Source organism: Phytophthora sojae, assembly GCF_000149755.1.
Source record: "Phytophthora sojae unplaced genomic scaffold PHYSOscaffold_5, whole genome shotgun sequence".
NCBI classification, from domain to species: domain Eukaryota; phylum Oomycota; class Peronosporomycetes; order Peronosporales; family Peronosporaceae; genus Phytophthora; species Phytophthora sojae.
This window is the reverse complement of record NW_009258119.1, coordinates 4,532,452-4,559,409: the sequence shown is the minus strand read 5'-3', so window position 1 is coordinate 4,559,409 and position 26,958 is coordinate 4,532,452. Positions and strand designations below refer to the sequence as shown.

The 26,958-nt window shown below is 47.4% G+C and overlaps 2 protein-coding genes across 2 annotated transcripts; one reads left to right on the top strand and one right to left on the bottom strand.

Annotated features, from left to right (window-relative positions):
• Positions 1–21: 21 nt before the first annotated feature.
• PHYSODRAFT_351613 (hypothetical protein) lies at positions 22–1,719 on the bottom strand (the record flags this gene model as incomplete). The annotated part of the gene is made up of 5 exons (XM_009531235.1): positions 22–1,110; positions 1,179–1,287; positions 1,359–1,378; positions 1,458–1,550; positions 1,628–1,719. The coding sequence occupies 5 exons, from the start codon at positions 1,717–1,719 to the stop codon at positions 123–125; spliced, it is 1,302 nt and encodes a 433-aa protein (XP_009529530.1). The 3' UTR covers positions 22–122.
• PHYSODRAFT_505018 (hypothetical protein) lies at positions 1,661–26,884 on the top strand (the record flags this gene model as incomplete). Its single annotated transcript, XM_009531234.1, has 9 exons — positions 1,661–1,725; positions 23,794–24,166; positions 24,261–24,448; positions 24,515–24,608; positions 24,673–24,762; positions 24,836–24,949; positions 25,021–25,275; positions 25,343–25,783; positions 25,874–26,884. 9 exons carry the CDS (start codon positions 1,661–1,663, stop codon positions 26,882–26,884), a joined length of 2,631 nt encoding a protein of 876 aa, XP_009529529.1.
• Between the last annotated feature and the right edge of the window lie 74 nt (positions 26,885–26,958).

Here is a 26,958-nt window from a genome sequence, read left to right as displayed (position 1 = left end):
CACATCAAACGAACAGCGGATCATTGCCAATTTTTAACCCTCTATTTAAGCGAGATGCGAGACGAAGGAAGAGGACCATGAGCTACATCGTGTAGCTCTTCAACACAGACGAATCGCACGCCCTACGGGTAATACCCATCATTGCCCGTTTGGCGCGCCGCAGCGTTGCCGCTGCCATTGGTGCCGTACGTGCTGTTCTTGCCCGGGGCATTGCGGCCCAAAAGCCGCTGCGAGATATCGCTGCCACTTCCCGTGCGGCGAATCATCGGACTCTGACGGTACACCACCTTGCCACGACGCTTGCGCATGAGGTGCGTCTTCTGCAACGAAGGCGACGCATACATGGGCGACTTCTCCACCGACTCGGTGCCGCGCTTGCGCTCTTCCTTCTCCGAATGGTACACGAGCAACCCCATCACCAGCACGAACAGCGCGAAGCCGTCGTAAATAGTGAAAGCCTGGCCAGCAAACTTGCCCGTGAGCAACGGGATCATGTACAGCAGGTCGGTGAGCGGGAGACCCACGGCGGATGACACCACGAACAGCACGCTGCTGCCTTCCTTGAAGATGTACAGCATGAGCTGGTTGTACATGGTGTTGAACACGATGAAGACCAGGAAGACCTCCAGCACACCCGAGTCACAGGGCAGCACCTCCCCATTCAGCTCGACCTCGTTGCCAATGAAGCACTCGTGAGCCTTAGCCACATACGACGGGAAGTCACCCCAGGGCACAGGCGGGTCGCTAAACGCCTTGATACGCACGGTCCAGATCGTGGCGAAGCCGATGATCAGCTGGTAAAAGCTGATCCAAATGTTGGCGTACCAGATGTCCAGATCCACGTCCTTGAGTCCGATCTCCTTGTAGACGTTCGATGCTGCCGCGGGCACCAGGGACACAATGTAGAGGATGATCCAACCAGCGCTTGGGTCCGGGGTGTTGGCGCTATCCTGACCCGTAAGCACAGGAATCATGTTCACCATGCCGCCGTACAGCACAAGGATAGAGCCCAGGATGTGGCCGCGCTTGAAACGTGTCTGCAAGAACATGTAGGACAGCAGCATGTTGAACGGCAGATTCAGCTGGTTCAGCACATTGGCCATGTTCCCCCTGCAAACAGCAACAAAAGCACAATCAGTCACCACAACACCATTCATCGACTCGTCATGAAGACGCACCCGATGTGAGGCGTGGGGAACGCGCCCAGCAGGTTGTAGAGCGTGTCGAACAGCGCCATGAGCATGTACTTGTAGTGCGGGAACTCACGCATCTCCGGTGTAATGTCATCTACAGAAATAACAAGAAACGTGTCAATTTGTCATCCTCAAGAGCTCACGGAGTCATTCCCATGCGCTCACCCGTGAAGTAGAGCTTGTATCTAGGAGGGATCCACAACAACAAACACACTGTTAGGTTAGCCCCCAACCAATGTATTGAGACCAGTTTGTTGCACGTACGCCACCACAGGAGCCGAGGACACGAGGAAGGCGATGGGCAGGATCACGTTCGTGAAGTACCAGAGGAACTCGGTGTAGTCGTACGTGATTCGTCTACAAACATCAATGTCAACGTAGCGTTAAAGATCATAGCGGATCGGTGGGTTCAACTTCCTAGGGCCAAGACGCACGTGTAGAGCACGCGGTCCACACAACGCGCCATGATGAGCAGACACAGCGCCACCGCCAGCTTGGATTCCCACAGCAGCCGCTTCACGTCCATCGTGGCGTAGCTCCCTGCGATCAAAGGGAAGTGTGTGACGATACACAGATTGAGCCCCACGGTTACGGTTGGCGTAACCTGTTCGAACGTATCATTTTAATGAAATTATACGCAGTTAGTAATACTGAATAATACTAACAGTGTATTACAGTCAAACCTGTTTATATGAGGCCCTGTTGGTGACCATCTACTACAATGACTCATATAAAATGGACTCAGATAAAAAAATTATGTGGTGCACGTAAAGAAATCGTGCATAGTTCGCTGCCGCTTTGCCTTCACCGTAGTCTCTCGAACCAAAGCGGTCACGGTCTGTAAAGCTCTTCGTTCTCTGTCAGTCTGCTCTCCGCATTGCAGCAGAAATGCAGCCAGCTCCATGCAGTGTCTCAGAGCAATGGCAGGTTGAACTGCGGGTTCCTGTTCCTCCTCTTCCTCCTAAGCGCTCCGCCAGCTCATGCGCCTTCAGCAGGAGCACGTCGTCCGTCATCGCCGTTTTAGCTTCGTTCTGAAAGAAAAAATCCCTCAGTTCCCGCTCGAACTGAGGGAATTTCACTCGGCGCCGCTTGGTCGCACTCAGGTCGACGTGGCTGAAGTAGGAAGAAGGCAGGTTGCGCAGTCGGGCGAGTGTGGCACGGCTGACCCGGGCCTTGAAAGTTGCGTAGATCCACTCGGCGAGCATGGGGTTGTTCATGCCAGGATTCTGCTTAAGCTTTAGGTGCACTTGGAGCTTTTGTTCTAGCGTCAGACAGGTGCGAGGAGACATGGCGAGCGAAGAAGGCTTGCGGTAGGCGTTGAGTGTTGAGCAGTGGTGCTTTGAAGAGTGTGTGGCCGTGAGCAGTGTGAATCAAATAAACAGGTGAGACCTAATTTGGTCCCCAAAAATGTGACTCATATACCTTGTATGCATATAAACAGAGATCATACAAACACTAAGTGAAATATTTGGTAGCGACAAAGCCTGCATCAAATAAACGGCATGGCTCAAATAGAGAGGATCATATAAACAGGTTTGACTGTACTACTGTACTACGTTGCGCTAAGCACTACAATTGAGAAAAGTGACGTGGGTTTCCGCTTTTGTGGCCGTTCAAGGTAGCGCCCCAATAGCTGCTTTGGCGCACAAATAGCCGCTTTGGCGCACAAATAGCCGCTTTAAGCGTTTTGAGGCTTACATGTAAGTTTTACTAGGATAGAAAGTAACGTTAGTGCTACTATCGCAACCCAAATCGAATACTAGGGCTTCGCGGGGGCTGAGATAGCAAAAATCAAAACGAACAGATAAACGCGCACAGCGCACACGACTTAGACGTGCCGCAGTTGCTGCGCACCAGTCGCCCGCGCTGCACGTTTTATATTATGAACATCCACAACTACCAGATAAGCAGACTTTTTTTAGTGCAATAACACAGTTACGGTATTTACTTTCTTACCTCCGCGCTGTTAATAACCAAATTCAAGCAAGCTATTAGTTGCAGCAGCGCCCTCCCAAGCATACAACTATGCTAACCTTCGTGCTGTAACTTCGTCCTGATGTTGCGTCTGCGTGAGAATAGGAAATGATTCGAATGAAACTTGATGATGCGATTGATGCTTCCTCATCGATAGAGACCGACTAGGTAATTATTCAAATGACCCATTAAGTTTGCTTTTATAATATTTCAATATATGATGGATACTTAATTAAACGCGTGCGTTGCACCACTAGCAACTTGATATTCACATCCACAAGTTCAATTAAGAAACCTGCAGGTCTTACAGATTTAAAGTTTGAGAATAGGTCGAGGAAGTTGCTTCCCCGAATCCTCTAATCATTCGCTTTACCTCACTAGGGCTTCGCGAAGGCTGGGATAGGATTGGTTAACTCACCTTTGATCGCCATTGATAAACTCAATCCGCACGCTCCACGGGCATCTCCTGGGCCTGCTTCGCAGCCGCAGAATCTGCCCGACAATGTATCGCCACTATGGTCACGACGTACAACCGATTTCAGAGCAAAATCAATGACGAATCTAACTCGACGAATTTGCAAATGAACTGGACCAGCCTCCATCATTCTTGAGAAGTCTAAAACACTCGGTCAATAGACATCACTTACTGTAAATTGACCTAAAGACGTTACCGGTTCATCACCGGTGTCGATTAGAAGGGGGGACATTGCCCGAATTAATCCTGTTTGGGCTGGTCTATCAGCACTTCGTCGCTTCCTATCCCAGTATAAAACTATCGTAAATAAGTTGCTGCTATCCTGAGGGAAATTTCGGAGGGAACCAGCTACTAGATGGTTCGATTAGTCTTTCGCCCCTATACCCAAGTTTGACGATCGATTTGCACGTCAGAATCGCTACGAGCTTCCACCAGAGTTTCCCTGGCTTCACCCTACTCAGGCATAGTTCACCATCTTTCGGGTACCAACATATGTGCTCAAATTCAAATCTTTCACCACGAAGGTTCATGGTGGGAGACGGGTTGAACCTACAATACGTAATCTTCTCTCCCATGTCAAACGATAGCTGGCAGCATGGATGCGCTCACACCCATACGTGCGTCATACAGATAAAAGTTGTAAAAAAACACATGTATGTGATAGAAAGGTCAACTTGAAGATGATGGAAGATGGAGACTGAAGTATTTGCGTTGCGATCTTGGGCCCGGACGCATCGTTCGGTGCTGGATGGGTGCAATTTGATTCGCGTCCTTTCGTTGGGATACGTACACCGAAGGCGCCGCGCAATAGTATGAGTACGTTTTTGTACGGACAGCAGTTGTCGAACTCGTCGACTAGCTTGGTGCGTGCTAGTGGACTGGAGGAGCTAGATGAATGTTTGACGTACCGGGTGCGGATACCAAGGATATTCGCACCGACGCATTGGATGTCATCACCCAAAATACGGCAAAAATATCAGAGGCTAGATTAACGCACTCCCCCGTCTTTCGGGTGGTAAACATTACCCGTCGTTGGGCGACCTTGAAGACCTACTGCTGGGGGCGATTGCGGTCAGACGGCTCAAGAAAAAGAAGGTGACAAGAGAGTGGATCGCTATTCAAGCTCTTCAGCTCTATAGCGTACACCAACTCGGAAGTTTCAAGCTTATTCACACCGGGTGAGTTTCTTCATTAAGTGCTACAAATTGTCTCTTCGACTTCAGACCAACCTGCCTACGTTATACGAAGACCAACTGGTAGGACGAGCTGTGTGGTATATGCGGTTTCTCGGTGAGCAAAAGTGAAAGTACAATTGCCAGCACACAGTGATGTTGGGCGAGAATGCGGTATACTTCGAAGATACCCGTAAGCAGATCGTTGAAGTACGCGGCAGCCGCCATGTTGTCCTCAACCCAACTGGATTTGCATCGATGAGAGTGACTACGATTCTCGCGGCAATTGTAACGGGTGTGAAGCTTCCCCCTCTTGTCGTCTGAAAGCACAAATAGGAGTCCCGCAAGCTCTCCAAGATTGACGGGATGTACATTGCCTACCAGCCCAAGTGATGGTGGACTCAAAGCTGCGGTGCAACTGGGTCGAGTGTGTCTATCTGTGTTATAGGCTCGTGAAAATACGTTTGTATGGGATAGCATGCTGGCCCACATATCCAAGGCCGTCAAGGAAAAGTGAGCTTCCCGCGACATCTCGATATGTGCCATCTTCGATGGGTTAACGGCTTACTTTCACATCGGGCTTTACAAGTAGTTCAAGGACCTGATGTGCGCCCTTTTGAATAACTGGAAAAACTTTGACCAGGTGGCGTACACCCCTGCCAGCAGTACACCCCTGCCAGCAACTCAAGAACACCGAGTGTTGAAGTTGATACTGGCTGGGTGCAGAGACCCTAAAAGCACACTGATCAGTCTATCATCGAGCACTCTGTTAAGCGCGCTGGATTTTCACTCATTCCATATGGCAGGTTCATTTGTATTATTGTGAAGCATGATGTGTACGGCAGGCGCTTCCAGAAGTGGGAGGAAGAAGAAAAAAAAAGCGAGGATGTCGACGAAGACGTGGGAAAGAACAAAGAACTTCTAAATGCGTTGGACGACATTGAGCTGATCTATGGATAATACGGGGAGTTGGAGAGGAGGTCGGTAGGGTGGGCGGTAGTGTCGTACTCGACCGGAGCAATAGCAAAACGTTGATGTACGGTGCATCTCTTTTGAAAGTGTAGCCTTGCGTGCTGTCACGCGGAAAAAGATCCTAGTACACACCAAAACCCCATCACATTGACCATGAGGTGCAGACTGTAGACACATCCGACTTGTAATGAATAGGTTGTGTATAAGCGCTGAAACATCATTCGTTTCCAAATCCTGGTATAGTGCTCGGGCGTTGACGAAACAGCTTGTCGACTCGATCTAGAAGCAAAGTTGCTGAACTCTTCGATCGGTTTGGCGTGTACTTAGCGTACTGGGGAAGCGCGATGACGTACGGGGTGCCGAAATCCACACCGACACATGGCTATCATGAAGAAACCCAGAACCGTGCAGTAAAATCAGACATATTCACCGATACCCAACAATACACACACTTTTACAGTGTGCATTGTTGTACAGGTGTTGTCCCGGGTCTGCTCTATGGTTGAGATAAACTAATTGGCACAAATGTAAATGATCCTCCCAAGTGTACGCATGTCCGGACATGAATACTTTACATATACCCATCCATCACATTTACAAAATAACACACGGGCACCAAAGCGCGCTCTGCGCTCGCCATCGGAGCGCGTATTAGAAAAGATCTCCCGCATCCCCCTCAGCCCCCCCTGCACATCAATGGCGTCAGGCAAGTACGACTTCAGCGTCGACGCGGAGGCTCACACGTTCAATGCCGTGATGCCTGCGTGCGCCACGGAAGGGGCAGTTATTTCGTGGTGCATGCAGGTCGGCCTCCTCGCATACATTGGCCGTATCAAGTCGCTAGTGCTTGATAAAGAGTGTCACACCGTCTCGAACACGCTGCAGCTTCAACAAGACGTTCATCCCGGAATCGGAAGCCAATGACTGGAACTGGTCCGTCACCACCGACCTACATACAAATAGAAACGTTGGATCACTGTTCATGTTTGGTTAATACGTGTCGCAACGCAGTATTTCCGCCGAGTAGATGTCACGCGCGTAAGCGTACCACTGCCCGGGTGTTTTCGGCGTGAGGCTGGCGTGCTGGGCAGTCTCCATGAGGTGCGTCCCACTGGCCCAGAAGAACAGAACCTTCACGAGGTTGGAGAGGGGCGCCGTGAAGCAAGCGAAGAACGAATTCTTTGCGCACGCCCCGCTACACGCGACATGTCGCCGTGTGACAGCGCGGCACTAACACAATATCGCCCCGCAATTACAAAGTTTCAAATTTCAACATTGTCTATTAGGATTAAGTTCGCAACAGTGTATTGATCCCGTTATACCTCATAGTATCTTCTAATGCCAGTAACTAGGCCCTGAAAAACATGACTTTTTGCTGGCTTTTCAGCAAAATACCAGGTTCGCCACATGCACTCATCTAGGTACCCCGCCACCACCGTTTTGCGCATGCCGCGCGCAGCTTTGATGTGCTGCTTAATTTTGACCTCCCACACGCCCTCAATTCGGTTCGTGTGGGCGCCGGTGGTGGGGTCCTTAAAGTTTTTGCTGTGGTTTACCCACAGGTGCTGGTATCGCATGCCACGCAAGTGCCGGTTGTTCGTGAGCGTGTAGAACTTGCCCTTGTTCCGCCCGCTCTGAACTTGCGTGGCATACGCCTTGAACATGTCCGACACTATCAGAGTACTATCAAACACGCACACATTGTCAGTAATAATAAAACTAGCACGCATACTATCAATGCTTACCGAGGTTTAATATGAGCCTTGATAAGGGCAGACAGAGTGGGCTTGGTGCGATCCTCGTAAACGACCCTAGCAAACCACTTCTTGGTGGTGCGGTCCACCCCACCAAACACCCAGAAGTCGGGGTGGAGGGCGCCGCGTCTGTACTTCTGCTTCTACTTCAACGAAGTCTCGTCGATCTCGACGACGTGACCCGGCCCTCCAATCTACCAGTGTTCAATTTTTAAAAACAATTTCAGCATTAGAAAAGAATTATTAACTGAGAAATAACTTATCGCATTAACAAACCTTGAGCAGAGATCTCTTCATCCCAGCAGTGCAAATGTCCTGTGTGTACACGTACCACTGACCAGCGGTCGTAGGCGACACGTCCGCTTGCTGGGCTGCCGTGGTGACAGGGTGTTGAAACGCCCAGAAGACGAGCAGCTTGATCAACTTGGACAGGGGGGCCTTCGACCGCGCGAAGAAGGACCCCGCACGCACGCACGCTTCGCTCCAAGCGGCAGCCCGTGCGCGAGCATCGCCACCGGCTCCGCTTGACGGTGACGTACAGCGCCATATCCCCCGCGCACGACGGGCACAGGGGGTTGCTGGCCACGAGCCCGACTCTCTGAGCCCACTCCAACGCGCCCTTTTCCGTTGCACAGGCGCTCATAACGGCGTTAAACATAAAAGGCGTGTTGGAGGAGACGTCGTACTCGTGCGCGCTGCGGCTGGATGGGGACTGAGACGTGGAGTGGATCGAGCGGGGCGTGCGTCGGGACATGCTGGAGTGCGGGGCTTCTTTGGTTATGAGGCCTCTGGCTTTTACTGCTAGAAGTGCGACACCATAATTTTTAATAGACAATTTTGAAATTTGAAATTTTGTAAATGCGGGGCGATATTGTGTTAGTGCCGACAGCGCCAACGCGCCGCCGTGGGTTGCATGGGTGCACCACTCTTGGGGCATGCAGCGGTGTCCTCTACGACACCTTCCAGTACTTTACTGAACCACCCGTGAGCGTGGTGTAGACGAAGCGGGCATGAAAAGGAAGCAAAAATGCAAGCGTGGTAAGAAGCATCTTAGTTACTGGGTTTTTGACGGCGTGACCGGGCGACATAGAAATGGTTCGCGTAGGTGGGCTACGATGACCTTATCTCTCTCAATTACATCAAGACCTACACCAAGCCAGGGTACTGTGGATGTTATTGTTTCTAATTACACACTGATACGAATTATCTACGTTATAGTACTTTGATTGTCAGATCAATTCAAGTTGTACGTCACCGAGGTGCTCACCGGCCGCCGCAAGGGGCCGCTGTATACCGTTGAAAAAACAACAAGTAGCTCTCTGGTATGCGGTACACGCATCAGGGGGTGACCATACAAAACGCTTCAGGATCTACGCATTGGTGCGTGTACAAACCGGATTGAGGGCGTTTGGGAGGTAGCGCTGAAGGCTCAGATGATGAGCGAGCGGGGCATGAAGAAGGCCAAGGTGCCGAGATTCTTGGACGAGTGCTTATGGCGCTCGTGGTACTTCGACCGGTCCAGGAAGACGAAGACAAGCGAGTCCTTCCATGGACTGGTCATCGGTATTAAGCGCAAGTACAAGGCCTAAATAGCTACACTGCTCACGGCTACATAGTATACTCTACTAAGCATAAATATACAACAGGGTTTCTTTTTAAAAGTATACAACGTGTTGTCATCAGGACTTGTATACACAATCCGTTGCATAAATACTTGTTAAAGTGAGGAGGTTCTTGTACCGTTGAAAGTTGCACAATGGTGCTTAGAGCTAGTACTACGCTCGTATAGTATAGCTTGTATGATTTTGAGAGAGTATCATAAATTATGAGCGCAAAATAGTAATTTGTCATAGATAATGGTATGGTCTCGACAGCCGCTCATGAAGTATGCAACAATATTTATGGCGATTACTTGAGCGTCAATTTATTTTTCGGCTGCCCTGATTGCAACACTTAAGGAATAGAGCGCCTAGGCGTTATGCAACGATTTTTTTTACAATCTTTGAAGATTGTTATAGTGGATCCTAAAATCTAGCCCAGTGGCAAAGACATGACCATACTACACTGCTGGTTGGAGTTTGAGGCCGCCTGTGTGCAGTTCACATCGAGTGTGTAACGTATGGGCCTTTTTTTCCCTCGATGGTTGTGTTGTATACCGAGGGTTTTGGCATTTTGTTACAAATATCACCAAATACCCATACTATTTTCGTTTTCAGTGAAAAACCATGTACGTATTGCAGGATTTACGCTCTGTCTAAAGAAAGTAGCCGTATACCGACATCGCGATGTATACACGAATCTCGATACTACCTTGCAGTCGGTGCTGAGGGGCTTGATCTTTATGTTTCAGTTGTGCAGCTTGGAAGCAGAATAGAGCTCAAACTCCCCGGGGTAGGTGCTACCGTTTTTGGTAGATTCCAAGTAGGATGCATCCACCAGCCCAACTTAGTCGCCCCGCAACGCCATATAGGCGCTCCAATCCGCGATAAAGTCTACTTGCACTGTCCCGAGGTCGTCTATAAGTTCCTCACACGAAATGCTTGGCATGGTCCAACAAGATCTCGTCGTTCCATATGCCCGTGCAATTGACGTCGGCCCGCATGCCGGCAGCCGAGCAGGTGCTGCTTAAAAATGCTATGCCACACATCCTACAGTAAATTGACCCAGCCACCACTGTTTTCCATCATTCCGATGAGAGCCTCAAAATCCACCGATTTGCACCTAGCAGCATGTTCTTGCCTAATACGACCGCCTGACGTGCGACGAGGGGGGGAAATATCGGGAATTCCTGGGCATATCAACTCCAAAACTTACAAAATCGTCTCCTGCTCAATCAGTCTGTCGGGAAGATGGTTGTCGGCGTGCGCTTCAATAAGTGCCCAATACTCTGTTCATGTTTGGTTAATACGTGTCGCAACGCAGTAGTTCCGCCGAGTAGATGTCACGCGCGTAAGCGTACCACTGCCCGGGTGTTTTCGGCGTGAGGCCGGCGTGCTGGGCAGTCTCCATGAGGTGCGTCCCACTGGCCCAGAAGAACAGAACCTTCACGAGGTTGGAGAGGGGCGCCGTGAAGCAAACGAAGAACGAATTCTTTGCGCACGCCCCGCTACACGCAACATGTCGCCGTGTGACAGCGCCAACGCGCCGCCGTGGGCTGCATGGGTGCGCCACTCTTGGGGCATGCAGCGGTGTCCTCTACGACACCTTCCAGTACTTTACTGAACCACCCGTGAGCGTGGTGTAGACGAAGCGGGCATGAAAAGGAAGCAAAAATGCAAGCGTGGTAAGAAGCATCTTAGTTACTGGGTTTTTGACGGCGTGACCGGGCGACATAGAAATGGTTCGCGTAGGTGGGCTACGATGACCTTATCTCTCTCAATTACATCAAGACCTACACCAAGCCAGGGTACTGTGGATGTTATTGTTTCTAATTACACACTGATACGAATTATCTACGTTATAGTACTTTGATTGTCAGATCAATTCAAGTTGTACGTCACCGAGGTGCTCACCGGCCGCCGCAAGGGGCCGCTGTATACCGTTGAAAAAACAACAAGTAGCTCTCTGGTATGCGGTACACGCATCAGGGGGTGACCATACAAAACGCTTCAGGATCTACGCATTGGTGCGTGTACAAACCGGATTGAGGGCGTTTGGGAGGTAGCGCTGAAGGCTCAGATGATGAGCGAGCGGGGCATGAAGAAGGCCAAGGTGCCGAGATTCTTGGACGAGTGCTTATGGCGCTCGTGGTACTTCGACCGGTCCAGGAAGACGAAGACAAGCGAGTCCTTCCATGGACTGGTCATCGGTATTAAGCGCAAGTACCCCAAAAACCCTACCAATTTTGAAATGATAGCACCATAAAAGATTTATGTTTGCGTTAAACCGACGCAATCATTTCACGACAAAACTGAATGTTGCTTGTGCCTCAATACACATCGAACATAATCATGGTCATTAAACTCACTCACTCGAGCAACAACCATATGTACCTGTAATATCACATACCATAGTATTAAATACTAGAGGTCTACGTACCAAAGGAAACGAATTCGGAAACCGTAGCAGGATCTTTGCTAAACTGTGGAAGCAAATAGCAGAACGTGATATAAGTGAGATGAATGCCTCATCAGCACACCAATATATACGTGCATTTTGCTAGCGTGCCCTCATGTAAAAATTTGAGCAGCAAGGATGCCGGAAACACTGCAAGTAAGCTCGCCATCATGGGGCTTTCGCCCAATGACTAGTGTTGGAGGATCTCAATCGCGTTGCTCTGATGAGTTGTATTGTAAATGAACACGCTGCAGTGGAGCCTTCACTACAACCTGTACTATACAGGCCGACGCCCCCACCCTTCCAATAGATTAACAATAACCATGATATGTTTTATATCATTGTGTTAAACAAATCAGAGTCTCGCGTTAACCCTTTAAATATTAAGATCGACGAGTCGAAACTCAGCGGAACACCATGTCAAGTCAATACCATGTTTAATGATTGATACCTTGCTTGGCGTGCTCTCCGGTTTGTTCCTATTGGTAGTGAGTGGTTTACACCTCAAACACCGCGTGATAATCAGTTTGCGCGGAAAGAGGATCACCTACGAGCAATCTAAACGATCGACAAGGCACAACCGGCGAAACTGGGTGGCCTCATTGAGCAAAGAGTCTTTGCCAAAGACGTCGATCAAGAAAGCCGCCACCTACTACAAACGACGTGCGCTTGATGAAAGCTACAATCCCTTTTACTTTATTTAATATATTGAAGACGAAGTTTAGTGAATAACACAAGTGGGGCAATACTGTATCTGTAAACGTTCATCAAAACATCACGACCCATATCAAGCGAGCGGCCCTGTAGACAGCCCAAGTATTGTGCTTTGCATCCAGTATGTAGTGCACTACTTTAGTGTTCGCACTTAGCGGTAAATCATAGTGGCCTTGGATGCGAGTTGCTAAGTCGAGTCTCGAACCCGGTTTGGTTCGGAAATGGCACTTTCTAAAATTGCCAAAAGGTGCTGGATGTGCTAAATCATTCAGGAGATGGCGTATGCGCACTACTTAGTGCTGATTGACCATCCACGACTTCTGCAATTCGTACTCGAGTACGATTTATCAATAAGTCGTGCTCGATAAGTCGTACAAGTTACAGTCCGAAGTGCCAAAAGCCTGCAAAGCACAATACGTGTAAATAAAAAATGAAAAAAAGACTCGAAAATCCAATTGGGTGAATCCCAAAACCCCTACCAATTTTGAAATGATAGCACCATAAAAGATTTATGTTTGCGTTAAACCGACGCAATCATTTCACGACAAAACTGAATGTTGCTTGTGCCTCAATACACATCGAACATAATCATGGTCATTAAACTCACTCACTCGAGCAACAACCATATGTACCTGTAATATCACATACCATAGTATTAAATACTAGAGGTCTACGTACCAAAGGAAACGAATTCGGAAACCGTAGCAGGATCTTTGCTAAACTGTGGAAGCAAATAGCAGAACGTGATATAAGTGAGATGAATGCCTCATCAGCACACCAATATATACGTGCATTTTGCTAGCGTGCCCTCATGTAAAAAATTGAGCGGCAAGGATGCCGGAAACACTGCAAGTAAGCTCGCCATCATGGGGCTTTCGCCCAATGACTAGTGTTGGAGGATCTCAATCGCGTTGCTCTGATGAGTTGTATTGTAAATGAACACGCTGCAGTGGAGCCTTCACTACAACCTGTACTATACAGGCCGACGCCCCCACCCTTCCAATAGATTAACAATAACCATGATATGTTTTATATCATTGTGTTAAACAAATCAGAGTCTCGCGTTAACCCTTTAAATATTAAGATCGACGAGTCGAAACTCAGCGGAACACCATGTCAAGTCAATACCATGTTTAATGATTGATACCTTGCTTGGCGTGCTCTCCGGTTTGTTCCTATTGGTAGTGAGTGGTTTACACCTCAAACACCGCGTGATAATCAGTTTGCGCGGAAAGAGGATCACCTACGAGCAATCTAAACGATCGACAAGGCACAACCGGCGAAACTGGGTGGCCTCATTGAGCAAAGAGTCTTTGCCAAAGACGTCGATCAAGAAAGCCGCCACCTACTACAAACGACGTGCGCTTGATGAAAGCTACAATCCCTTTTACTTTATTTAATATATTGAAGACGAAGTTTAGTGAATAACACAAGTGGGGCAATACTGTATCTGTAAACGTTCATCAAAACATCACGACCCATATCAAGCGAGCGGCCCTGTAGACAGCCCAAGTATTGTGCTTTGCATCCAGTATGTAGTGCACTACTTTAGTGTTCGCACTTAGCGGTAAATCATAGTGGCCTTGGATGCGAGTTGCTAAGTCGAGTCTCGAACCCGGTTTGGTTCGGAAATGGCACTTTCTAAAATTGCCAAAAGGTGCTGGATGTGCTAAATCATTCAGGAGATGGCGTATGCGCACTACTTAGTGCTGATTGACCATCCACGACTTCTGCAATTCGTACTCGAGTACGATTTATCAATAAGTCGTGCTCGATAAGTCGTACAAGTTACAGTCCGAAGTGCCAAAAGCCTGCAAAGCACAATACGTGTAAATAAAAAATGAAAAAAAGACTCGAAAATCCAATTGGGTGAATCCCAAAACCCCTACCAATTTTGAAATGATAGCACCATAAAAGATTTATGTTTGCGTTAAACCGACGCAATCATTTCACGACAAAACTGAATGTTGCTTGTGCCTCAATACACATCGAACATAATCATGGTCATTAAACTCACTCACTCGAGCAACAACCATATGTACCTGTAATATCACATACCATAGTATTAAATACTAGAGGTCTACGTACCAAAGGAAACGAATTCGGAAACCGTAGCAGGATCTTTGCTAAACTGTGAAAGCAAATAGCAGAACGTGATATAAGTGAGATGAATGCCTCATCAGCACACCAATATATACGTGCATTTTGCTAGCGTGCCCTCATGTAAAAAATTGAGCGGCAAGGATGCCGGAAACACTGCAAGTAAGCTCGCCATCATGGGGCTTTCGGCATGCAGCGGTGTCCTCTACGACACCTTCCAGTACTTTACTGAACCACCCGTGAGCGTGGTGTAGACGAAGCGGGCATGAAAAGGAAGCAAAAATGCAAGCGTGGTAAGAAGCATCTTAGTTTCTGGGTTTTTGACGGCGTGACCGGGCGACATAGAAATGGTTCGCGTAGGTGGGCTACGATGACCTTATCTCTCTCAATTACATCAAGACCTACACCAAGCCAGGGTACTGTGGATGTTATTGTTTCTAATTACACACTGATACGAATTATCTACGTTATAGTACTTTGATTGTCAGATCAATTCAAGTTGTACGTCACCGAGGTGCTCACCGGCCGCCGCAAGGGGGCGCTGTATACCGTTGAAAAAACAACAAGTAGCTCTCTGGTATGCGGTACACGCATCAGGGGGTGACCATACAAAACGCTTCAGGATCTACGCATTGGTGCGTGTACAAACCGGATTGAGGGCGTTTGGGAGGTAGCGCTGAAGGCTCAGATGATGAGCGAGCGGGGCATGAAGAAGGCCAAGGTGCCGAGATTCTTGGACGAGTGCTTATGGCGCTCGTGGTACTTCGACCGGTCCAGGAAGACGAAGACAAGCGAGTCCTTCCATGGACTGGTCATCGGTATTAAGCGCAAGTACAAGGCCTAAATAGCTACACTGCTCACGGCTACATAGTATACTCTACTAAGCATAAATATACAACAGGGTTTCTTTTTAAAAGTATACAACGTGTTGTCATCAGGACTTGTATACACAATCCGTTGCATAAATACTTGTTAAAGTGAGGAGGTTCTTGTACCGTTGAAAGTTGCACAATGGTGCTTAGAGCTAGTACTACGCTCGTATAGTATAGCTTGTATGATTTTGAGAGAGTATCATAAATTATGAGCGCAAAATAGTAATTTGTCATAGATAATGGTATGGTCTCGACAGCCGCTCATGAAGTATGCAACAATATTTATGGCGATTACTTGAGCGTCAATTTATTTTTCGGCTGCCCTGATTGCAACACTTAAGGAATAGAGCGCCTAGGCGTTATGCAACGATTTTTTTTACAATCTTTGAAGATTGTTATAGTGGATCCTAAAATCTAGCCCAGTGGCAAAGACATGACCATACTACACTGCTGGTTGGAGTTTGAGGCCGCCTGTGTGCAGTTCACATCGAGTGTGTAACGTATGGGCCTTTTTTTCCCTCGATGGTTGTGTTGTATACCGAGGGTTTTGGCATTTTGTTACAAATATCACCAAATACCCATACTATTTTCGTTTTCAGTGAAAAACCATGTACGTATTGCAGGATTTACGCTCTGTCTAAAGAAAGTAGCCGTATACCGACATCGCGATGTATACACGAATCTCGATACTACCTTGCAGTCGGTGCTGAGGGGCTTGATCTTTATGTTTCAGTTGTGCAGCTTGGAAGCAGAATAGAGCTCAAACTCCCCGGGGTAGGTGCTACCGTTTTTGGTAGATTCCAAGTAGGATGCATCCACCAGCCCAACTTAGTCGCCCCGCAACGCCATATAGGCGCTCCAATCCGCGATAAAGTCTACTTGCACTGTCCCGAGGTCGTCTATAAGTTCCTCCTACGAAATGCTTGGCATGGTCCAACAAGATCTCGTCGTTCCATATGCCCGTGCAATTGACGTCGGCCCGCATGCCGGCAGCCGAGCAGGTGCTGCTTAAAAATGCTATGCCACACATCCGACAGTAAATTGACCCAGCCACCACTGTTTTCCATCATTCCGATGAGAGCCTTAAAATCCACCGATTTGCACCTAGCAGCATGTTCTTGCCTAATACGACCGCCTGACGTGCGACGAGGGGGGGAAATATCGGGAATTCCTGGGCATATCAACTCCAAAACTTACAAAATCGTCTCCTGCTCAATCAGTCTGTCGGGAAGATGGTTGTCGGCGTGCGCTTCAATAAGTGCCCAATACTCTGTTCATGTTTGGTTAATACGTGTCGCAACGCAGTAGTTCCGCCGAGTAGATGTCACGCGCGTAAGCGTACCACTGCCCGGGTGTTTTCGGCGTGAGGCCGGCGTGCTGGGCAGTCTCCATGAGGTGCGTCCCACTGGCCCAGTCCCACCCAATTGGATTTTCGAGTCTTTTTTTCATTTTTTATTTACATGTATTGTGCTTTGCAGGCTTTTGGCACTTCGGACTGTAACTTGTACGACTTATCGAGCACGACTTATTGATAAATCGTACTCGAGTACGAATTGCAGAAGTCGTGGATGGTCAATCAGCACTAAGTAGTGCGCATACGCCATCTCCTGAATGATTTAGCACATCCAGCACCTTTTGGCAATTTTAGAAAGTGCCATTTCCGAACCAAACCGGGTTCGAGACTCGACTTAGCAACTCGCATCCAAGGCCACTATGATTTACCGCTAAGTGCGAACACTAAAGTAGTGCACTACATACTGGATGCAAAGCACAATACTTGGGCAGTCTACAGGGCCGCTCGCTTGATATGGGTCGTGATGTTTTGATGAACGTTTACAGATACAGTATTGCCCCACTTGTGTTATTCACTAAACTTCGTCTTCAATATATTAAATAAAGTAAAAGGGATTGTAGTTTTCATCAAGCGCACGTCATTTGTAGTAGGTGGCGGCTTTCTTGATCGACGTCTTTGGCAAAGACTCTTTGCTCAATGAGGCCACCCAGTTTCGCCGGTTGTGCCTTGTCGATCGTTTAGATTGCTCGTAGGTGATCCTCTTTCCGCGCAAACTGATCATCACGCGGTGTTTGAGGTGTAAACCACTCACTACCAATAGGAACAAACCGGAGAGCACGCCAAGCAAGGTATCAATCATTAAACATGGTATTGACTTGACATGGTGTTCCGCTGAGTTTCGACTCGTCGATCTTAATATTTAAAGGGTTAACGCGAGACTCTGATTTGTTTAACACAATGATATAAAACATATCATGGTTATTGTTAATCTATTGGAAGGGTGGGGGCGTCGGCCTGTATAGTACAGGTTGTAGTGAAGGCTCCACTGCAGCGTGTTCATTTACAATACAACTCATCAGAGCAACGCGATTGAGATCCTCCAACACTAGTCATTGGGCGAAAGCCCCATGATGGCGAGCTTACTTGCAGTGTTTCCGGCATCCTTGCTGCTCAAATTTTTACATGAGGGCACGCTAGCAAAATGCACGTATATATTGGTGTGCTGATGAGGCATTCATCTCACTTATATCACGTTCTGCTATTTGCTTCCACAGTTTAGCAAAGATCCTGCTACGGTTTCCGAATTCGTTTCCTTTGGTACGTAGACCTCTAGTATTTAATACTATGGTATGTGATATTACAGGTACATATGGTTGTTGCTCAAGTGAGTGAGTTTAATGACCATGATTATGTTCGATGTGTATTGAGGCACAAGCAACATTCAGTTTTGTCGTGAAATGATTGCGTCGGTTTAACGCAAACATAAATCTTTTATGGTGCTATCATTTCAAAATTGGTAGGGTTTTTGGGATTCACCCAATTGGATTTTCGAGTCTTTTTTTCATTTTTTATTTACACGTATTGTGCTTTGCAGGCTTTTGGCACTTCGGACTGTAACTTGTACGACTTATCGAGCACGACTTATTGATAAATCGTACTCGAGTACGAATTGCAGAAGTCGTGGATGGTCAATCAGCACTAAGTAGTGCGCATACGCCATCTCCTGAATGATTTAGCACATCCAGCACCTTTTGGCAATTTTAGAAAGTGCCATTTCCGAACCAAACCGGGTTCGAGACTCGACTTAGCAACTCGCATCCAAGGCCACTATGATTTACCGCTAAGTGCGAACACTAAAGTAGTGCACTACATACTGGATGCAAAGCACAATACTTGGGCTGTCTACAGGGCCGCTCGCTTGATATGGGTCGTGATGTTTTGATGAACGTTTACAGATACAGTATTGCCCCACTTGTGTTATTCACTAAACTTCGTCTTCAATATATTAAATAAAGTAAAAGGGATTGTAGTTTTCATCAAGCGCACGTCATTTGTAGTAGGTGGCGGCTTTCTTGATCGACGTCTTTGGCAAAGACTCTTTGCTCAATGAGGCCACCCAGTTTCGCCGGTTGTGCCTTGTCGATCGTTTAGATTGCTCGTAGGTGATCCTCTTTCCGCGCAAACTGATCATCACGCGGTGTTTGAGGTGTAAACCACTCACTACCAATAGGAACAAACCGGAGAGCACGCCAAGCAAGGTATCAATCATTAAACATGGTATTGGATTTTCGAGTCTTTTTTTCATTTTTTATTTACATGTATTGTGCTTTGCAGGCTTTTGGCACTTCGGACTGTAACTTGTACGACTTATCGAGCACGACTTATTGATAAATCGTACTCGAGTACGAATTGCAGAAGTCGTGGATGGTCAATCAGCACTAAGTAGTGCGCATACGCCATCTCCTGAATGATTTAGCACATCCAGCACCTTTTGGCAATTTTAGAAAGTGCCATTTCCGAACCAAACCGGGTTCGAGACTCGACTTAGCAACTCGCATCCAAGGCCACTATGATTTACCGCTAAGTGCGAACACTAAAGTAGTGCACTACATACTGGATGCAAAGCACAATACTTGGGCTGTCTACAGGGCCGCTCGCTTGATATGGGTCGTGATGTTTTGATGAACGTTTACAGATACAGTATTGCCCCACTTGTGTTATTCACTAAACTTCGTCTTCAATATATTAAATAAAGTAAAAGGGATTGTAGTTTTCATCAAGCGCACGTCATTTGTAGTAGGTGGCGGCTTTCTTGATCGACGTCTTTGGCAAAGACTCTTTGCTCAATGAGGCCACCCAGTTTCGCCGGTTGTGCCTTGTCGATCGTTTAGATTGCTCGTAGGTGATCCTCTTTCCGCGCAAACTGATCATCACGCGGTGTTTGAGGTGTAAACCACTCACTACCAATAGGAACAAACCGGAGAGCACGCCAAGCAAGGTATCAATCATTAAACATGGTATTGACTTGACATGGTGTTCCGCTGAGTTTCGACTCGTCGATCTTAATATTTAAAGGGTTAACGCGAGACTCTGATTTGTTTAACACAATGATATAAAACATATCATGGTTATTGTTAATCTATTGGAAGGGTGGGGGCGTCGGCCTGTATAGTACAGGTTGTAGTGAAGGCTCCACTGCAGCGTGTTCATTTACAATACAACTCATCAGAGCAACGCGATTGAGATCCTCCAACACTAGTCATTGGGCGAAAGCCCCATGATGGCGAGCTTACTTGCAGTGTTTCCGGCATCCTTGCTGCTCAAATTTTTACATGAGGGCACGCTAGCAAAATGCACGTATATATTGGTGTGCTGATGAGGCATTCATCTCACTTATATCACGTTCTGCTATTTGCTTCCACAGTTTAGCAAAGATCCTGCTACGGTTTCCGAATTCGTTTCCTTTGGTACGTAGACCTCTAGTATTTAATACTATGGTATGTGATATTACAGGTACATATGGTTGTTGCTCAAGTGAGTGAGTTTAATGACCATGATTATGTTCGATGTGTATTGAGGCACAAGCAACATTCAGTTTTGTCGTGAAATGATTGCGTCGGTTTAACGCAAACATAAATCTTTTACCCACCCAATTGGATTTTCGAGTCTTTTTTTCATTTTTTATTTACACGTATTGTGCTTTGCAGGCTTTTGACACTTCGGACTGTAACTTGTACGACTTATCGAGCACGACTTATTGATAAATCGTACTCGAGTGCGAATTGCAGAAGTCGTGGATGGTCAATCAGCACTAAGTAGTGCGCATACGCCATCTCCTGAATGATTTAGCACATCCAGCACCTTTTGGCAATTTTAGAAAGTGCCATTTCCGAACCAAACCGGGTTCGAGACTCGACTTAGCAACTCGCATCCAAGGCCACTATGATTTACCGCTAAGTGCGAACACTAAAGTAGTGCACTACATACTGGATGCAAAGCACAATACTTGGGCTGTCTACAGCGCCGCTCGCTTGATATGGGTCGTGATGTTTTGATGAACGTTTACAGATACAGTATTGCCCCACTTGTGTTATTCACTAAACTTCGTCTTCAATATATTAAATAAAGTAAAAGGGATTGTAGTACGTACCAAAGGAAACGAATTCGGAAACCGTAGCAGGATCTTTGCTAAACTGTGGAAGCAAATAGCAGAACGTGATATAAGTGAGATGAATGCCTCATCAGCACACCAATATATACGTGCATTTTGCTAGCGTGCCCTCATGTAAAAAATTGAGCGGCAAGGATGCCGGAAACACTGCAAGTAAGCTCGCCATCATGGGGCTTTCGCCCAATGACTAGTGTTGGAGGATCTCAATCGCGTTGCTCTGATGAGTTGTATTGTAAATGAACACGCTGCAGTGGAGCCTTCACTACAACCTGTACTATACAGGCCGACGCCCCCACCCTTCCAATAGATTAACAATAACCATGATATGTTTTATATCATTGTGTTAAACAAATCAGAGTCTCGCGTTAACCCTTTAAATATTAAGATCGACGAGTCGAAACTCAGCGGAACACCATGTCAAGTCAATACCATGTTTAATGATTGATACCTTGCTTGGCGTGCTCTCCGGTTTGTTCCTATTGGTAGTGAGTGGTTTACACCTCAAACACCGCGTGATAATCAGTTTGCGCGGAAAGAGGATCACCTACGAGCAATCTAAACGATCGACAAGGCACAACCGGCGAAACTGGGTGGCCTCATTGAGCAAAGAGTCTTTGCCAAAGACGTCGATCAAGAAAGCCGCCACCTACTACAAACGACGTGCGCTTGATGAAAGCTACAATCCATTTTACTTTATTTAATATATTGAAGACGAAGTTTAGTGAATAACACAAGTGGGGCAATACTGTATCTGTAAACGTTCATCAAAACATCACGACCCATATCAAGCGAGCGGCCCTGTAGACAGCCCAAGTATTGTGCTTTGCATCCAGTATGTAGTGCACTACTTTAGTGTTCGCACTTAGCGGTAAATCATAGTGGCCTTGGATGCGAGTTGCTAAGTCGAGTCTCGAACCCGGTTTGGTTCGGAAATGGCACTTTCTAAAATTGCCAAAAGGTGCTGGATGTGCTAAATCATTCAGGAGATGGCGTATGCGCACTACTTAGTGCTGATTGACCATCCACGACTTCTGCAATTCGTACTCGAGTACGATTTATCAATAAGTCGTGCTCGATAAGTCGTACAAGTTACAGTCCGAAGTGCCAAAAGCCTGCAAAGCACAATACGTGTAAATAAAAAATGAAAAAAAGACTCGAAAATCCAATTGGGTGAATCCCAAAAACCCTACCAATTTTGAAATGATAGCACCATAAAAGATTTATGTTTGCGTTAAACCGACGCAATCATTTCACGACAAAACTGAATGTTGCTTGTGCCTCAATACACATCGAACATAATCATGGTCATTAAACTCACTCACTCGAGCAACAACCATATGTACCTGTAATATCACATACCATAGTATTAAATACTAGAGGTCTACGTACCAAAGGAAACGAATTCGGAAACCGTAGCAGGATCTTTGCTAAACTGTGGAAGCAAATAGCAGAACGTGATATAAGTGAGATGAATGCCTCATCAGCACACCAATATATACGTGCATTTTGCTAGCGTGCCCTCATGTAAAAAATTGAGCGGCAAGGATGCCGGAAACACTGCAAGTAAGCTCGCCATCATGGGGCTTTCGCCCAATGACTAGTGTTGGAGGATCTCAATCGCGTTGCTCTGATGAGTTGTATTGTAAATGAACACGCTGCAGTGGAGCCTTCACTACAACCTGTACTATACAGGCCGACGCCCCCACCCTTCCAATAGATTAACAATAACCATGATATGTTTTATATCATTGTGTTAAACAAATCAGAGTCTCGCGTTAACCCTTTAAATATTAAGATCGACGAGTCGAAACTCAGCGGAACACCATGTCAAGGATGCCGGAAACACTGCAAGTAAGCTCGCCATCATGGGGCTTTCGCCCAATGACTAGTGTTGGAGGATCTCAATCGCGTTGCTCTGATGAGTTGTATTGTAAATGAACACGCTGCAGTGGAGCCTTCACTACAACCTGTACTATACAGGCCGACGCCCCCACCCTTCCAATAGATTAACAATAACCATGATATGTTTTATATCATTGTGTTAAACAAATCAGAGTCTCGCGTTAACCCTTTAAATATTAAGATCGACGAGTCGAAACTCAGCGGAACACCATGTCAAGTCAATACCATGTTTAATGATTGATACCTTGCTTGGCGTGCTCTCCGGTTTGTTCCTATTGGTAGTGAGTGGTTTACACCTCAAACACCGCGTGATAATCAGTTTGCGCGGAAAGAGGATCACCTACGAGCAATCTAAACGATCGACAAGGCACAACCGGCGAAACTGGGTGGCCTCATTGAGCAAAGAGTCTTTGCCAAAGACGTCGATCAAGAAAGCCGCCACCTACTACAAACGACGTGCGCTTGATGAAAACTACAATCCATTTTACTTTATTTAATATATTGAAGACGAAGTTTAGTGAATAACACAAGTGGGGCAATACTGTATCTGTAAACGTTCATCAAAACATCACGACCCATATCAAGCGAGCGGCCCTGTAGACAGCCCAAGTATTGTGCTTTGCATCCAGTATGTAGTGCACTACTTTAGTGTTCGCACTTAGCGGTAAATCATAGTGGCCTTGGATGCGAGTTGCTAAGTCGAGTCTCGAACCCGGTTTGGTTCGGAAATGGCACTTTCTAAAATTGCCAAAAGGTGCTGGATGTGCTAAATCATTCAGGAGATGGCGTATGCGCACTACTTAGTGCTGATTGACCATCCACGACTTCTGCAATTCGTACTCGAGTACGATTTATCAATAAGTCGTGCTCGATAAGTCGTACAAGTTACAGTCCGAAGTGCCAAAAGCCTGCAAAGCACAATACATGTAAATAAAAAATGAAAAAAAAGAATCGAAAAACCAGAGCTTCCCCGTGCAAAGCACGGCTGTGTAAATAAATACCGGTAGACCTCTGAGCCGGTTCAGTAGTACTAGTATTATGAAACTAACAATAGTAATTTTGATACGTGTACTATAGTATTTTATTATTTGGTATACTACAATATGACGAGTTACTGTTTTAGATTCATACTTACTACGTTGAGGATCGCGATGTCTTCGGAGGACCACGGCATGTCCCGCATGCAGGAGCTGCTGAGCAGCTACTACGGGCTGCAGGACCAGGAGAGCAAGCAGGAGCAGCTGCGCAACATCGACTCGCCGGGCTTCGACCCCAAAGTCTACGTCAAGGTCGGCGCTTGGCTAGAGAGGAAGGCCACGTGTATTCCTGAATATGTAACCCCCTGCGTACCCTCGTATCTGCAGGAGCTTCTCGAGAACCGCGGACTCAATGAGCTGCTCACGACGGACGACCAGTTGATTCGCGAGATCAAGGAGCTGGACACCAACATGCAGATGCTCGTGTACGAGAACTACAACAAGTTCATCAGCGCCACCGACACGATCCGCAAGATGAAGGTGCCCACAATATCCAGCATGCAGCTTTTCAGAGCGGGTTGCCGGCTTAACTATGTCGTTTTTAATGCTATTTTATGTATTTCTAATGCTGCAGAACAATGTGGCGAGTATGGAGGAGGAAGTGGGTCGCGTGGTGAAGAGCATGGACACCATCACGGCCAAGAGCGAGAGCATCAATGTGGCGCTGGCCCCGCATCGCTCCAAGGTGGAGAAGCTCATTGGCGTACGACGGTTGCTGAAGAGATTCGAATTCATCTTCGAGCTGCCGCAGAGATTGAATACGTAAGTGCTGAAGGAAAGGAGTGTTGGAGGCGAAGACAGGAGCTGACGATGAGGGTGTTGTTGTAGTGCTGTGAAGCAGAAGGAGTACGCAAATGCTACCAAGTATTATCTGCTTGCACGCCGAATTCTGGGAAGATATGAACATATCTCGTCGTTCAAGGTGAGGCTTGATGTGGAAGAAGAGCTCGACTGGATCCGCGCTGACATTGTTGTATTTGCCGTAGACGATTCAAATGGAGGCCGAGAAAATCATGCAGCAACTTGAGCGTCTGCTGAAGAAGCGAATGCTTGACCGAACGCTTGGGTCCGAAGAGGTAACTGCATGCTTATGTATGGCGGGTAGTTGTTATCATGTCATTGATGGAGCATGTGCCCTGGTTTGCGTAGCTGTGTGAGACGGTAGTGCTGTTGCATCAGTTAGATGCGTGCAGCGACGAGATCCGAGACCAGTTTCTTGAGTGGCACCAAGCGTATTTTGAGCGCGAGGTAGCGGTCTTTAAGGTACATAAGGCTTCTACTAGTGTGTGCTTGCGTCCATGGTCTTACGGTATTATTGTGCTGCGTATTTACAGGCTCGAGGCACTAGCGATTCGGTGCTTGCTTTTCTGCGGAGATTCAATGAAGACGTCCTGGCGAAGATGGCTCGAGTATTCTCAGTATACAAGACCCACTTCATGCCTGAAGTCGTGGCGCGCGAGAAATCATCGCCATTACGAAGATCTTCTGATGCTGTCCGAGACGACTTGTTCCTCAGCTTTGTGAAAGAGTTGTTCGGGCTGTATCTGGGCGAGTGTGTTGAACAGTTCCGTCGCCCTCATTCGGACTTCGTAAGTACACTTTGCTGCCTTATATTCTTGGGACACCAACGCTAATGACAGTTCATGCTTTGTACAGGGTTCGACGGAAGAAGTCCTCGACATGCTGCAGGATGACGATCTCTCGGCAGATATTGTCGATAGCGAGTATTTTGTCTTCATGCGTGTGATGAAATACTTTGTTTCGCAAGTGAAAGATGTGGACAGAACGATCCCGATGTGCGGTCTCGCTGCAAACGCTACTGAAACCGTCGAGAGCTGCGTGCGGTTCCAGATTGATGGCGTATTTCGGAAATTACGCGAAGATACTGGAGAGCTCTTTGTCACTTCGCACGAGGATGTGTCTGGGTTGGCTCGTAGCTCACGCGATGGTGGGCAAAGTGTTCAGCCTCTAGCGCACGAATCCGCAAGGACGTTTACCGACATGATGCAGAAGGTGCTGCAGCAAATGGAGCCCATGGTGCAAACAGGGTTTGCGATTCTTTCGGAGATGAGCAGACTTTTCTCCGACTTGGTCCAGGTAAGGTATATCCCTCTTTGCTGCTCACGCGAAACAATTTCATTGCTAACAAGTATGATGATATGACGATTCCGTTCAACATCTTTGCAGAGTCAATTTTATGACTTCCTGAAGTGGTTTAATGCATCAGTACTCCAGTATGCGGAGCCAAAGCGCGCATTCGCACAAACGGATGGACAACTCGGAGCTCGGGGCGAAGAGCAAGACAACATAGCGCTTCCGTGGCTGGAGCCCACACCCCAGTTCTTGCTGTTCCTAGCCTGTATGTGCCAAGATCTCTCAGCTGAAGGCATCGGGGAGTGCGTACGCGGCCTCATCGAGTGTCTGCCAGCACCTCTGTCTCCATCCAAGACTCCTGCTGGTGACCCGATTCGCAGTAATCGCATGCGCCAGCAGGACGTAACGCACATGATCGAAGTGACCCGTGAGTCTGCTGGAGAGTTGTTGCAGCACGTTGCGAAGCAATATGGCAACCAGTTGTGCGTTATCGTCCACAATGGAGTTGTTGCCACATCATGGGCTGATATGGACGAAGAGCCGAGAAGTGTGCAGGAGATGATGGCAGCGGTCGTGCAGTCCACCTTCCGCTTTGGCAAAGAAATTGCACTAGCACTTGGTGATGAACAAAGCGTGTTCATTGGGAACAACAGCCGCACGACAAGCCGCGACTTCCGTCGGTGCGCCAGTGCGCTCCGTTCTCGAAATGCTGGCGTTACAGCAGCATCCTCAGGGATGCAGCTTGATGTGGATCGGATTTTCGCGCGTAAGATCCACATTTTCCCGTCCCAGTTAGAGCTCACTGCGGATTCGTTTGTCCAGACGATGCTCAAAATGTGCATCAAGGCCTTCAGCGAGTGGGTTCGGCAGCTAGAGTTGTCCAAGTTCGGGTTGCAGCAGATTCAGCTGGACGCCGAGTTCCTTCGCAGCACACTCATGCACATTGTGGTGGCCGGGGAAGCAGAGGAGGAAGTGGAGAGCCTGCTGTCTGATTTGCTCTCGAATGCTCGCGGCCGTGCTGTCGAGGATGTGTTGATGGATCAGAGCAACGTTGTTGCTATCGTTAGCACCAAAAGCACTCAAGTTTTGTCTCGCCGAGGATGAATTCGTGAAGGAGTGCGCCGATGGATGCAACCAGAGTGTTGAAAACTCAATATGCTCATTAATCTCTAACTTTG